This window comes from Chiloscyllium punctatum, chromosome 30 (assembly GCF_047496795.1).
Source record: "Chiloscyllium punctatum isolate Juve2018m chromosome 30, sChiPun1.3, whole genome shotgun sequence".
NCBI classification, from domain to species: Eukaryota; Metazoa; Chordata; class Chondrichthyes; order Orectolobiformes; family Hemiscylliidae; genus Chiloscyllium; species Chiloscyllium punctatum.
Genome location: NC_092768.1, coordinates 22878990 through 22894970, shown reverse-complemented (window position 1 = coordinate 22894970; position 15981 = coordinate 22878990). Strand labels below are relative to the sequence as shown.

At 41.4% G+C, this 15981-nt stretch overlaps 1 protein-coding gene across 2 annotated transcripts; it reads right to left on the bottom strand.

Annotated features, from left to right (window-relative positions):
* Window positions 1–4872: 4872 nt before the first annotated feature.
* LOC140455275 (butyrophilin subfamily 3 member A1-like) lies at window positions 4873–15006 on the bottom strand. Of its 2 annotated transcripts, none has more exons than XM_072550018.1 (5): window positions 13903–15006; window positions 13744–13809; window positions 10931–10953; window positions 8797–8912; window positions 4873–5621 (listed from the first exon to the last, which is right to left on the bottom strand). In XM_072550018.1, exons 2-5 carry the CDS (start codon window positions 13777–13779, stop codon window positions 5053–5055), a joined length of 744 nt encoding a protein of 247 aa, XP_072406119.1. In that variant the 5' UTR covers window positions 13780–13809; window positions 13903–15006; the 3' UTR covers window positions 4873–5052. The 2 variants fall into 2 exon arrangements, with proteins under 2 accessions (XP_072406119.1, XP_072406120.1); XM_072550019.1 differs by having other exon boundaries at window positions 13744–13804.
* Between the last annotated feature and the right edge of the window lie 975 nt (window positions 15007–15981).

Here is a 15981-nt window from a genome sequence, read left to right as displayed (position 1 = left end):
ACAAACCACCAGCAGCATCGTGGCACATCTCTGTTCTAACTACAGTACTCATTTGCAATTCAATACTGCACTTTGGAGGGCACCAGGACCTATTATTGGAATACTGCAGAAAGGACACTTTACACCCAGTTCATGGATTGGACCAATGATGCTCATAGTATCTATTTTACAGCAGACACAAAGCCAGGCAGCTTTTCATTCTTCCCAGCAGCCATTGTTGCTGTATCATTCTCATTAATCTCAGATCTATAGCATGTTCAGCAGTCTACATGGCAAACATATACTACATATGCATCACCCAAATGACCCCATCTCAAAGTTGAAGGGGAGTAGTCTTTGGACAAGTCAAGGTGAAGGGATGTTGCTCACAGCATGGGCTTGGGAACAGTCAGTCACTGCTTGGTAAGTTTACAGTCAGGATATCTGTCTCACTACATTTGAGAGATCAATACATTACACTACAGTTAGCCCTGCAGCTCCAACGCAACTAGCCATGTGATTCATAGACAGTCAGCTGGGAAAGCTGCAAGGGGAGTAGTCATGGGTTTGATCATGACCATTTAACACTGGGAATTGGAGGCAGCAACCTGGCATGCAAAGGATAGAAAGGAGCTGAAGGGAGAAAAATAAGGAGCAGAGTCGTGCATGGGATGGTATGGGAAGAGAGTCATTATCAGTGGTCACCAACACTATGGCCTTGATGGGGAAAGTGTACATCATGATGAAGTGCAGCAATCATGACGAAGAGAAAGACTCACAAAAAAGAACAAAAATCATAACAAAGAGCACAAGTAATCTGCAGCGATGGGGGCTCGAGGAGTAAGAATGAGAGTTGGAATCATAATTCTAGGTGGGAATATGTGATCCATAGTGATGGACTGCTCAGGGAAGTTCCAGGAAGGCAGAGACCTGGAGGTTCATGAGGTAGCAGTTGTGCTTTGTTGATGTTTGGACTGTGGCTGGGATTCATAGTGAGAAGCACAATCTGTGTTACCTTCCATGAACTTTCGATTCCTAAATGTGACCTGTGAAAGGGAAATGGCCGCAACCACATCCAGAGTGAACAGAGCGTACAACTGTGTGGGCTGTAACTGCTGGTCACAAGCAATCTCAACGATGTCATTGGTCAGTGCAGATTGCAGATCGATGGTCATCTCCATGAAGCAGAAGGAATCACACACGGTGTATAAATAGTATCGTGAGGGCACAAAGCAAAAAGCTGATGCACAGGCCGCACAGGGGCATGGAGCTGATTGAACTGTACATGTAATGGAACATGCTCCTCCATACAATGATGCCTTTTGCAGCTGGGAGGAGGTCAGTGCAGTACTCCAGTAGCACTAACTTCTCCATTGGTCTGTTTGCAATGTGACTGATACTGCATGCATTAGTAAAAGGCCCAATGTCAAAGTATCATGCTGAGGGAATTCCACAGCCTTCCTTGTCTGAATGCTCCATGTCCCACTGTAGGGAGCAGTTTGCAAAGCTGTCACTTCAGAGTGATACAAATGCTGACTGCTCACATTTGTAAGGATCTGTTCTGCGCCCCATCAAAGTTTATTGTAAGTATGACTATTGGATCCAGCCACAGTTGAGTTATTGGTGCAGGTACTGTGACTCAATAAGACACAGAGAAATGTAAAAGATAAGTGAGCAAGCCCAGGAGAAGTGGCAAACTCCAGTGGACTCTGACCACAGGGCTGTGAGACAGAGCTTGATGAATTTCTACATGTAAAGACTATGAAGGGATGCAGGATCAATACAGGAAAATGCTATTGATCGACCATGGTCTCGTCGAATGACGAGTAGTCACAAGGAGCAATTGATCTATTACTGGGCCGATTTCCTGTGTTTCTATGGACATTTTCACTCCTTTTCTCTGAGCAAATTCTCTTTCAAATGTGAGTTCAGCGTTCCTGCACTTGACGGACCTTTGTAAGGCTCGCCATCACTGTCTTTCTCACTCTAAAATTAATTCTACAATGAACCGCAAGAGAAAGAAAACTCTGGGCTGAATTTTTAATTTTATTACCAGGTGCAATACAGGCAGTAGCAGATAAACTGCCCATTTTATACCCTGTACGTGATCAAACCATTTAAGTTGCTGAGCGGTATTAGCAGAGTAGATGTGGAAAAGGTATACCTCATATGGCGGAACCGAGAAATGGGATCAGTGTTAAAAATCAGAAGTCAACTATTGAAGTCAAATTTCAGATGTTCTTTTTGTGCTCAGAGGCTCATGAGGTTTTGAAACAACCACTTTGAAATGGTGACGGAAGCAATCACTGAATCCTTTTGAGGCAAAGGGAGCTAGGTGATTGTTAAGGAAAGGGGTGAAAAATTAGAGGTAGGAGGAAATTGTCCTTGTATATGAAGGATTTTGTTAAATTTGAGAGGGTGCAGAATACATTTACAAGTACATTGCCAGAACAGAAGAGTTTGAGATTTCGTTTGTGGCTGAATAGGCTGGGACCTTTTCCCTGGAGTGTTGGAGATTGAGGGGTGACCTTATAGAGGTTTATAAAATTATCAGGGGCACGGATAGGGTGAATAGCCAAGGTCTTTTGCCCAGGATACAGACATCCAAAGCTAAAGGACATAGACTTAAGATGAAAGGGAAGATTTAAAAAGGACCTGAGGGTTAACGTTTTCATGCAGAGGCTGTTGCATGTCTGGAACGAGCTGCCAGAGGAAGTGGAGGAGGCCAGTACAATTACAACATTTAAAAGGAATCTGACAGGTATATAAATAGGAAGGGTTTAGGACTAAATGCTGGCAAATGGGACTAGTTCAGATTGGGATGTCTGGCCGTTGTGGACGGGTTGGACCCAAAGGGTCTGATTCCATGCTGTATGAGTCTATAACCCTATGAAATTTGATAATCAGTCAGATCAGTCATGGTTGTATTGAGTGGTAGAACTGGCTCCAGGGATGAAAAGCAAGGTGGGACTAGCAAAACGTTTTAGTTAAATCATATCCATCATTAGAATCAGAATCATCCTCTTTCTTTCTTGCCTCTTGACGTTCGTCTGACCAAATCATTTTGTCTAATTTATCTGTCTCTTTGGAGTTCATCTTTTCTAAAATCCATCTTCATTTTCATTGTTATTTTCTATCTCATTCTCCTCCCTTTCCATTTCCTTTTCTTCTTCCAGTTCATGTATTTTTATTTTCCTTTCTCTCTTTTTCCCTCCAAATCAATTTTTTTATAAAAGATTCTCTTTCCCCCCTCTCAAAATTAAGATTTTTCATTTTTATCTGTACCTTAGCTCATCCCCGCTGTGACATCAGAACTTGTGGTTTCCATCTTCTCGTACTAAATTTTGGATAATCATCTTTGACATCTCCTTATGGGATCCTGTTTTTACTTCTCCCTTCAATTGATCTGCTAACTCTCACTTGAACTTTATTCAACAAGTTTAAATAACTCACTGCTAAGTCTAGCTCTCAACACAAGAGTGAGAATTCACTCTGTGAAAACTCTCAGCAGCATTCAAAGTCATTTTAAAAATCCAAGCCATGCTATGAACCCCTTCGCAACACTCTTGTGTTGTCTTTGAAACTTTCAAGTACTAGTTTATTTTAAAGAGACACAGATCCCTCAAATTCAATTAATTCAAATCCTGGTCAAGAGCTTTGACTTGCTATGATTCCAGCCAATGGCAATACTGGACAGGTCAGAAATTATAATGAAAGCTGGTCTGTTGGACCTTTTTTTAAAAATTTAGTTAACATGGTAACCATTCACTGAAACATAATCACATGAGGCAGCAGTTTCTTTAACAACAGAATAGATGTTTATTATACAAAAGATGAAAGCAGAAGATAAAACCCCAAACTATCTAGAAATAGAACAGTTATGAAAATTTTAACATAGGTAAAACAAAGTTTCAATTAGTTACCCACTATCTGGATTAGTGGTGCTGGAAGAGCACAGCAGTTCAGGCAGTATCCAAGGAGCTTCGAAATCGACGTTTCGGGCAAAAGCCCTTCATCAGGCTTTTGGCCGAAACGTCGATTTCGAAGCTCCTTGGATGCTGCCTGAACTACTGTGCTCTTCCAGCACCACTAATCCAGAATCTGGTTTGCAGCATCAGCAGTCATTGTTTTTACCTAGTTACCCAATATCACCACTTCACAGCAATTCTAATCCATCCAAATTCACCACATCTCTATCTCATATCTTTGAGTTGACTTAACAGATTCTCCTCAGTTTCTGTCCCATAAACCTTGGAAAGTCTTCTTAGATCAATATTCACAAAACTGACAGTTTAGCCTTACTCAACTTCAAATGACTTTCAGATTTAAAACCGAACAACTCTGGTCTGGAAGTTGCACAACTTAAACTCTTCTACTGAGGTAACCCAGTCTCTTAGCAACTCCAAAAGAACAGTCCTTTCTTGGAGAGAATCTGCATTGCTTTTGACTACAGTCAGGTGTCCTTTGAACTGCCCTAAAATTTTCAATCTCGAAACATGCCTATGCTAAAATCAATCCTTGATTATCTTGAAGTGAAATGCACTAATGACCTTCAATATTTACTCTATCTCGCATAAACCACGACAGCATAAACAATTTCTCACAACAATAACAGGATTAGGTCACTGATCTGAAAGGACTGTCTGACCTTATCATTTCTTTTATAAAAAAACTTTACCAAAGTAACATATATCTAAAAGAAATAATTTTAAAATAAAACTCTCTCTCTCTCTCTCTCTCTCTCTCTCTCTCTAGCTCTCACAAGAGTGAGAATTGGGAGCAAAGATGAAATCCCAGTTCCAGACATGGGAAGCAGGTGAAGAGATGGAGGATGGGACTGGGTGGGATTGACTGAAGCTGGCAGTAAATGAAGAAAAGAGAGGCACAAAATGGTAGGTTTAAAATCATTGTTTTAATCCTCTGACATTTATATTTGTATTGGTTTTATTTACAGTCAGATTGGGATTTTATAACTTATAATTTGGTTATTTAATGACAACTTGTTGTCAATGGTGGCATGTAACACCCACACTCTAACTCTAATCCTGATCCTGGAGTCAGATCTTTGTGAAATTAGGGATGATGCATCCAGCCTGAGGCACGCCCCTTCTCCAGATCTGAATTGGAGCAGATTCTCAGAAAATGGTGAACATCCCAAGTCCAGAAGAAAGGATAAAGTTTCTCAGTGAATTTATTCCCAGTGAAGGTGTGGAGATGGGACTTGGTGACCGTGTTGTAAAATGAAACTGTCCCAGATTTATAGTTGAGACAAACTCTCACCTTCCTGGGGATCTGACCATCAGGGAGAGGAAGTCGAGAGGAGCAGTTTACATGAAACTGATTCTCATCCCATCCAATGGTCCAAAATCCAGTCTCTGGCATCAGACTCAGTCTGAACCAGTCCTTTCTCTCCACAGACTGTGTGGCTACACCCAGATTCCAGCACCGATTCTCTGCTACCTCCACGTCCCAGTAATGTCTCCCTGACTTGAATCCCTCTGATCCCAGCACACCAGGACAGTTTTTAAACCTTTTTGCAGTGGCAGGGAGACACTTCCCTGTTAGAGTCCATCGTAAACTCTTCAAATCCTGGGTCACCTCAAGCCAGGGACTTGCTGTTTCCATATCTAAGGTCACAGACACTATGGGAAGAAAACAGAGAATTAGAGACAGTCCCTGGGAATTGTGAAGTGATTCTCAGTAATTTCCCCATTTTAAATTTGATTTCCTGCTTATTAATATCAAGGAAAGCTGTACTGATAGGGTGGAAATGAGGATCGATGATAGCATAAAATACTGGGACAACCAAAGAAAGACTTCAGTTTCTTAAAAAAAGTTACACCCAGGTCAGTAAAATTAAATATTAACTTCATTTATTTTTACTGACATTGTCTGACTTCTTGAGCAATTGTCAGCATTATACTAAAAATACCAATGTCCTGCATCTGCAAAATTTTGCTATTGCACACAAGACAACCACCCACCTTGGAGAAGGTGGGAACTGCAGATGCTGGAGATCAGAGTTGAGAGTGTGGTGTTGTAAAAGCACAGCAGGTCAGGCAGCATCTGAGGGGATGAAGGGCTTATGCCTGAAAAGTCTATTCTCTTGCTCTTCGGATGCTGCCTGACCTGCTGTGCTTTTCCAGCACTGCATTCTCAACTCAAACCACCCACCTTGGTACTGCGTAAGTCTAAGGGGATAGACATAACTGGAGCCTCAATATCTCTGTAAATGTCTAGTGTAAAATATCACAAAAGCAGCTTGCAATGGCCTGGGTCTCAAACACCTCCCATGTTGCTTACCAGATTATTGATTGCAGAAACTCCCCTGTAAGGCCAAGTGTATACATGTGCATGAATTTGTAAATGTGAGGATTTATGGAGGGGCGTGTTTACTGTATTATTTGTGTGTATGTGTTCTTGTGAATGGATATTTATCTGTGTATTAGGGTGGACATGTGTATGACTTCCTAAAAGTAGAAAGCTTAAGCTGTTTGGATAGGGTACGTCTGACATTATAGAAGGAACTGATGGTACAAGTTGTGCAAGGGGTTACCATATTCTTCGAACTCTTCTTTGATCTGAGAGTAGTACCAAAGGAAAGGAGGATTGCAAATGCATGATGCAAAAAGTACATATCATGAAAAACTTTGTAGCTCGGGTTGTGGGTGCGGTCGTAGATTTGTTCACAGAGGTATGTATTTTTTTTGCAGACATTTTTTCATCTCACTAGGTGACATCGTCAGTGCGCCGCCAGTGAAGCGCTGGTGGTCTGAATCTGTTTTCTGGTACTTCCGGTTCTGTATCTGAGTGGTTTATATATGGGGTCCAGTTCAATATGTTTACTGATTGAGCTCCAGTTGGAGTGTGAGGCTTCAAGGAATTCTCTTGGGTGTCTCAGTTTTGCCTGTGCTAGGATGGTCACATTGTCCCAGTTGAATTTGTGTCTTTCATTGTCTGTGTGGGTGGAAATGAGAGTGTATTGGTCATCTCTGGCAGTGCTGAGCTGATGTTCAAGCACTCATGTAGTCAGTTTTCCTCCTGTTTGAACTATGTAGTGCTTTTCACAGTCCTTGCAGAGTATCTTGTAGATTAAGTTCATCCTGTTGGATGTGGGTGTCAGGTCTTTAACTTTTGTGAGGAGCTGGTAAAAATGTTTACTGGTTTGTGGGCCATGATGATTCCTAGAGGTCTGAATGATCAGGTAGTTGTTTCTGATATGCCCCTGATGTACAATCTGGTCACCATTGAATCTGGTTGTATAGTGTTTTCTTCTTTAGATTTATTGCGTTAGAATCAGAGAATAGTGCTCTTGGAATACCATTTCTGTTTAAATCCCTTGAATAATAAATCCCTCATTTTCACTCTGTTGCACTCCCTATATACCAAATATATCTTTCTTCAGGGAAGGAAGTCAAAAGTATGCACAGTATTCCAGGTGCAGACTCCCTAACGCTGTGTACATTAGCAGAAAGATGACTTTACTCCTGTTCTGAAATCCTCACGCAATAAAGACAAATATACCCTTTACCTTCCTAATTGTTTGCTACACCAACATGTTGTCTTTTAGTGACTCATGTATTACAACGCCCAGATCCCTATCAGCATCTTAATCTCTCCTTATTTAAGAAACACTCTGCCTTTCTGTTTTCCTACCACAATGGATAACATCATGTTTTCCTTTCTGCCATTTTCTCAGATGTTTGCTTGACCTGTCTCGAACCCATTATAGCCTCTCTTCACTCTTCTCACAACTTACATTCCTAACTAGTTGGTGCCATCTGTGAGCTTGGAAATAGTACAGATGTTTGCCATGTTAAATCATCAAAAGAGATTTTGAACAGCTGGAACCCAAGATATGAATCATATGGTGCCCCACTAATCACAGCCTGTCAAACTGAGATTGTCCTATTTATTTCTACTCTCCATTTTCTGAAAAATTGCCAATTCTCAATCCTTGCCAGTCTATAATTCTCAGTAGCTTGGCCCCTTGAGAATCATATCCTAACTCCTGGGATTTACACCATCCTAATCAAAGAACCTACATTCCTTGAAAGACTAATAACACAACCACAATTAAGAAAATTATATGGCAACGTTATCACCCTCGACTGGTCAAACAGAAGAAAAATAAATATCATCAGGTTGACTCGAAAATGTTAATAATTGCTTAACTTGCAAGTACCTCCAAACAAACAAATAGATTTGATATTATATCACATTGTTCAAAGTGCTGCAGTACCACCAGATGTCAATGCTGATACTTTCTCTGGGTGTATAAAAGATCTTTATCCAGGGTGAGTGGAATATTTGCCTAATGCAACTGAGAAAGCACACCTTGCTAACACTTTCAGGAAATGGACTGTAATCCAGTTCTTGCTGCCCATATCCAAAGTGAGCACCGGCTGAATCTATCCCCCTCACTACTCTCCCCCAGCAGGCAGACAAAGCCTTATTTCCAAGCTCCCTGTCCTGGCCTTGGTCATGGACATGAGTGTGGCACATAGGGTTGAGATGTACCAGGAGGATGGGGATTGGAGAGGAGGAAATGTTTCTGCTTGCTGACATTTGTAAATTATCGATGAGTCTAGAAACAGGGATTCATGTGAGAAAACTCCAGTATTGACAATGGTCAGTCAGATGAAATGCTTCAGCAATGCGTTCTTAGAACATAAACATGAAGATATTTATTCCACTCCAGACCATGCTAAATTTTATACCTAGTAACTAAACAGAACTTGAAAACAGTCCCTTTGACATTTTATACATAATGTATCTAAAATGAGGTACAAATAGGAAAAAAGTATAAATGTTTACCATGCTTGAATGTATCCAGGTTTTCTCTCTCAACTGTGTGTGGTAAAGGACCAGTGAATTTTCCAGTGGACATCATGTCACCTTCTAACGGCAGATCATTAATTTCATTGCCTGTCCTGCAAATATTAAACAGAACAATATTTAAATATCTGGAGTCAGCCATATGACCCCTCAAGTCAGTTCTGCCATTGAATAAGGTCACAGGAGATTCTTATATATTTGTTCATAGGATGCGGGTACTGTTGGCTAAGCCAACATTTATTGTGTATTCCTCACTGCCCAGAGGCAGAGAAAACTCAACCATGTTGCTGTGAATCTTTGGAGTTGCATTTAGGCCAGAACAGGTAAGGATGTCAGATTTCCTTCCCTAAAGTATATTTGTGAACCAGGTAGATTTCTATGACAATTGACAGTGGTTACATGGTCCCTCTTAAATCAAAATTTTTATTAAAATCAAATTTCATCATCTGCCAAGGTGGAATTCAAAATCATGGCCCCAGACTTTTAGCCTGCAATTCTGGATTACTGTTCCAGTGACATACCACTATGCCATCGTGTCCTCCTGATAAGGGCAGATCAATTCTACTTTCTCACCCACTCCATATATTATTCAATTTCCCTTTAACAGAAAAATCTTTCTATTTCAGCCTTAACTATAATCAGTGGCTCAGCAACCTTTAGAGTCTCCATATCTATAAATACACAATCCACTCAGTTTTAAATGACCGATTATTTGTCTTGAGATTATACTCATTGATCAAGCCTCTCTAGTCAAGGGAAGTAACATTTCCATGTCTATAATGCCAACCGTCTCTGAATATCATAAGCTTTATTGAGATCACCCCATTCAATCTTTTAAGGACCAGAAAACTTCAGCCCAATTAACTCAATCTCTCATCAGGAATTAATTTATTGCATCATCAGTGCACTGTTCATGAGGCTAGTATATCCTTCCTCAGATCAGGAGTCTAAATCTGTGTACATTATCCCAAATGTGGTCTCACCAAACCCATTAAGAGTTGCATGCTCTCATATTCAGGACACTTTCAATAAATGTCACCAAACCATTTATCTTCCTAATTGCTTGCTACACGTGCCACCAATGTTCGATTCTTCTTGAACAAGAGGACCAACTCTCTGGCATAGCATTTAAAAACTCTCACTATTTCAAAAATATTCTGCTTTACTATGTTTTACACTATTATGTTGTATACATATGAAGTAGGAGCAAGAGTTTACTCTCTCTGCTGCCTTATTGCCCACTCACTTCACCTGTTTATATGTTATTGCAGCCTTTTTGTATCTTCTCCACAACCTGTCAGACCCAGCTTTGTACTGCAATCAAATCTGGAGACACCAACCTCAATCTCATCACTCAAGTCATTGGTGTAGATTGTAAATAGATGAGCTCTCAGAACTGGGCCTCACAGCACTTTAATAGTTAAGTGCTGTTCAACTCTACTCTCTGCATAATGTTCATTATCTAACCTTCTATTCATGATAACATATTAGTCATAATTTGAGTTCTAACCTTCTAAGAATGGCCATTCAGCCCATTGTTGACTAGCCACCATTCCAGTCTCACTTCCCAGCATCTGGTCTGAAGTTAGACAGGTTGCAACACTTCAGGTTATTATGCAGCTTTCCTGTTTAAAAAGTTGAGTGTTTCCGCCACAAACACCAAACTGGACAGTGAACTCCAAATAATACTCGAAAGAACTACAGATGCTGTGAATTAGAAACAAAAACAAAGACAAAAGTTGCTGGAAAAGCTCAGCAGGTCTGGCAACATCTGTGTACAGAAATCAGAGTTAACGTTTCAGGTTCAGTGACCCTTCCTCAGAACTGAGTTTTGAAGAGTGGTCACTGGACCTGAAATGTTAACTCTGATTTCTCTGCACAGTTGCTGCCAGACCTGCTGAGCTTTTCCAATCAACTCCAGACACTCACTACATTGTGGTTGGAAATGACTCCCCTCTACTCTTTGGAAATTAACCTGTCTGCTCAGCTGTAGTTGTGTGAGTTCCTCCTTCCTTGAATTACAGCTTTACATATATACCTATCAATTGGCTATTGGCTCATCCTGGGTTATTTTTCCAAATTGTACAGAGTTTCTGTAAAGAACATGTCATACCTCATCTTCTGATGTGTTTCCTCCTGAAATAAATAAAACACAAATTTGAGTGACAGAAATAACTGCTTATGTTGAGTAAACGGAAATTACATTGTCCATATTATTATAATATCTGGATAATTCTCAATCCTGACTCTGCACACTCTGAATAGAAAAAGAACCTTACAAAATGATATAGAAGCATAGGAGGGAGTTTAAAAACATTGAGGAAACTGACACTAAAACTGAATGTACAACTGTGATGAAAAACTGAAAAGACTTGAGTTCTTTTATCCCAGAAAAGTGAATCCTGAGAGGGGAACTGATTGCGGTCATTAAAACTAATAAAGGATTCATATGGAAAGTATGGAGAACTTGTGGGGAATTCAGTCAGGACCTATAAGTAGAAAAAATGATTAAAAGCCCAAAAGAGAATCAGGACAATTTTCAAAGTGTGTTTAGAATATGTAACTCTTTACCACATTAGTAGGTGAGGCAAATGGTAATGCTGCACTGAAGGGGTAACTTGATATTTCTATGACAGAAATGAACAGAAAGGTAAGGTGTGATGAATTGAAGTGCAATTGTGTCTAAATATGGTAGCACAGACCTTTTGGTTGAGTGCCCTTGTTGCGGTGAGGAAAAGCTTTTCAGAATATTTCATTAAATACAAAATATATGTGTAAAATACATTGTTAAAGATAAGCAGTGGAAAATGCACTCAAAACATTTTTTAAAACTACTACAAACAGTTCTCTTTTTCTTCTCAGCATTTTTTAAAGAATAGTGATTTTAGTAAGGTAGTACTCATCAGCTGCAGGCCCACTGGTAGCTAGTCAGGCTTATCTCATGACTGACAGGTACAAGTAAAGATATAGTCACTGCTGAGGACATTTGGATCTATCTTCCTCCGCTATCAACACTTTTAGACTGGATTAGCAGCCTGGGAATAAACCTACAAAGTTAAAACTATGTGTAGATCAAATTATGTCAATAAAGCTTTGAAGAGATTTCACTAGCCTGTGCCATCCATTGAAGAAGTGTGCTACAATTTGCCAAGATGGTGCAAATAACTGCAAGTGAAGTTGAATGAAAGAAGTGTTTTTTATTTGGAGGGTGATGGTCTAGGAGTGACAAGATCAGGAGTAATCCTGAAGCCAAACTAATGCTCTGGGGATAAAAACAAAACACTATGAATGTTAAAAACCCAAAACAAACACAAAGAATGTTGTAGAAACTCAGCAGTTTGGTAGCATCAGTAGAGAGAGAATAACGCTCTTGGGACATGGGTTTAAATCCTCACACAGTAAACAAATCTGAGATTGAAAGCTAGTTTCAGTAATAGTGACTGTGGCAACTTTTATCAATTAGGAGAAAGTGAGGACTGCAGATGCTGGGGATCAGAGCTTAAAAATGTGTTGCTGGAAAAGCGCAGCTGGTCAGGCAACATCAAAGGAGCAGCAGAAGAAGGGCTTATGCCCGAAACGTCGATTCTCCTGCTCCTTTGATGTTGCCTGACCTGCTGCGCTTTTCCAGCAACACATTTGTAAACTTTTATCAATTGTTGTAAAAGCTTATCTGTTTCACTAGTGCCTTTAAAATCAGAAATTACCCATTTACCTCACGCCCCCCCCCCCACCCTATCTTCTGCATATAAACTGACATTTTCCTAGCTACCATCAATTCTGAGGAAGGGTCACTCGATCCCAAAGCATTAACTCTGATTTCTCTGCACCTTTGCTGCCTGACCTGCTGAGCTTTTCCAGCAATTTCTGTTTTTGTTTCTGATTTACAGCATCTGCAGTTCTATTGGTTTTTAATCTACCAACCTTCTGTCTGGCCACCATGTGATTCCACAAATGTTGGGGGGGGGTGTTCCACTGGTCTGTGGTATACTGTTAACTGTCCCCTGCAATGACCATTCAGTTCCAGGGCCATCAGGGATGGCCAACAAGTGCTCATCTTGTCACTGACGCCCACATCCCACGATAGAATAAGGGGAAAATACATTCTGCACACCATTTGGGAGATATAAATGATTGCACGTGACTTCTGGCAATTCCATTGCTTCATAAGAATATTACTGCAGAGAACATGAGATAGTGACCTTTCTGAAGAGGAAGTTATTACGATGATCGCATAATGGTTAATGCAATCGCCGAACAGAATGACAATCTAGTGTGACTGCCGGTGAATGGTCACCAGATGTACCTAAAGCTGAACAAGAAAACGTTGCAGTTGAAGCTGTCTGGAGTCAAGTATCTCGGCTACATATTGATAGCAAAGGGGCCTTGAGTCTTACGGGTGAGAACTGTAGCAGACATCAGCAACTAACACCAAAAGAAAAAATGCTGGAAAATCTCAGCAGGTCTGGCAGCATCTGTAAGGAGAGAAAAGAGCTGACGTTTCGAGTCTAACTGACCCTTTGTCAGCAGCTAACAGATGTGACAGTGAACTGATGAACTAAAGAAGTCGTACTAGACTCGAATTGTTAACTGTTTCCCTCTCCAGAGATGCTGCCAGACATGTGATTGTTTTGAACCAGTGATAGGGAGTGGTACCTCCTGTAGAGTTTTAAGAATGAAATAGACAGGAACAGACAGAAGTGGGGTGGCAGAAATCAACACATTTTTGCTGCTGAGTGATCATTTCCTTTGGTGACTACATGCCGTGGTGTCTTGTAGCTGCAAATTACAATGCGTTTGTAGAGAAACTACACTAATTGATATGTGACCTCTGCTGTAAGCTGCTTTTAATTAAATGCTACAATTGTGTTTTGCTGAAATAAACATTTGAAATATCAACTTTTGAAATTCAACCCAGCGCGAATTTACCCTGTTTTGTGAAATCTCCTTTTGCTGCTGTTCCATTTCTAAGGTCCCTGGTTTCTTCACCCTATCCTTGGATTGGGAGAGAAAACGTCAGAAAATAAAAATATTAGACCATGGAAATGTGATGAAATGATCAGGAGGGTGTAATCTGTTTCATTTTACCTTGTAGATTCCAACAGCTCCTTCCACCCGAATGAAGCGGTCTTCCCTGTGACCCCGGGAATCTATACAATTCACACAGAATCGTCAGTTTCACAAAACAGCTTCAGTCCTTCCTGATGCTCCTCACACTGATGGTTACTTCCCTTCTCTTGCGGATTCAGGTTTAATTTTCCAGCTTTCTCAGTCAGTTTCACCGAGACCCGGCTTCCTCTGAAGTTTCTGTCCGGAAACTCCTGTCTATGTTTCTGGGCAGGAGTTTACCTCCTGCTTTTCTCAACCCCACCCCGTTAACCAGGAGCGGCAGAAGTCGTGTCCACACGGAGAGTGAAACCGAATCGGCGAAAAAAACCCCAAAGAAATGGGACAGACTACCTCCTCGGTTAAACTCTGGAGCTGCTGTTTGAAACCAAGTTCTCAGTCAGCACTTCCTGATTCAAACCGCTTTCAGTTTCAATTCTCCTGCGCTGCTGAACGTAGGGCGGTCACTGCAATCCTCAGGAATTATTGTCATTTGTTGGTGTTCGGCAGCCCGCTCTGACAGGCGGAGAGGGATGAGGAATAAACAAGGACGGCAAGGAATCATTGAATCCACACTGGAGATGGACATCGCCAGTGGATGGGATTTGGTGGGACCTTCCTCGTGAGAGGAACAGCATCTCAGTTGTTCTTCATGTAGTGCTGCATCAAAAACAGAGGTGTCTGGGAAAGAGTGTGAAACGCTGTGAGAGAGATGCAGTGTCCAGCGCCTCTTATCCTTTTCAATCTCCCGTGATTTTCCCCTCAATATTTATTCTAAACAGCTCCCCAATCAAAGCCAAATGCTGCTGATGCTGGAAAACAGAAAATGCTCATGAAACCCAGCAAGCTGGGGAAACAGTGTGTTTGAGTCCGAAATGACTTCTGTCACAGCAGTGGTGGATGGATCCATACCGCCCACAGTTTACTCATTCAAGTACCTCTTTCCCTCGGAGTTCAGGCTGAATTGACATGGGGATCCACTGCATGTTGCTACATGGCGATGGCAGATTGGGTGAATGGACAGGGATAATGTGTGGGGTTTGTCAAACAACGTGTCTAACATCAACTCAAGCCAATTAGAGGGATTTCGGCCAAGTGCTGGCAAATGGGACTAGATTAGATTAGGATAACGGGTTGGTATGGACCGAAGTATCTGTTTCGGTGTGGCATATCTCTATGAGTGGTGCTGGAGAAGCACAGCAGGTCAGGCAGCATTGAGGAGCAGAATGGACTTGTCAGGCATATGCCCTTCATCATTAATGAGGCTGATGAGCTGGATGGGGCGGGGCGGGGGTGGGGGGGGGGGGTGGGGGAGGGTCTGAGATATAACAGGGAGGGGAGTGGGGTTTGGGGGAAGGTATCTCCCCAAAGTTGGGAGGAACGGGATAGGTTGAAGAGGAGGGTGGAGCGGATTGGTGGGAAGAAAGATGGACAGGTCAAGTGGGCGGTGTCGACTTGGGAGGGTTGGCTCTGGGATAAGGTGGGGGAAGGGGAAATGAGGAAGCTGGTGAAATCCACATTGATACTGTGTGGTTGAAGCGTCCTGAGGCGGAAGATGAGGCATTCTTCCTCCAGGCATCGGGTGGTAAGCGTTTGACTTTTGCTTTTCCAGTACCACACTCTCTACTCTGATCTCCAACATCTGCAGTCCTCACTTTCTCTTCCCTGTACAGCTCCATGACTTTAAGTAGTAAACCAGCTAAAACAAGATAGCTATGCAATATCGGCATTTTGTGGAAGAAAATCGTTTTTTTACACAAAATGTTGTATCAAAACTTGGAGATGTAGTGGACAGCGAAGAGGGTTCCCTGAGATTACAACAGGATCTTGACCAGATGGGCCAATGGGCTGAGAAGTGGCAGATGGAGTTTAATTCAGATAAATGCAAGGTGCTGCATTTTGGGAAAGCAAATCTTAGACACTTAATGGTAAGGTCCTAGGGAGTGTTGCTGAACAAAGAGACCTTGGAGTGCAGGTTCATAGCTCCTTGAAAATTGAGTTGCAGGTAGATAGGATAGTAAAGAAGGCTTTGGTATGCTTTATTTTATTGGTCAGAGTATT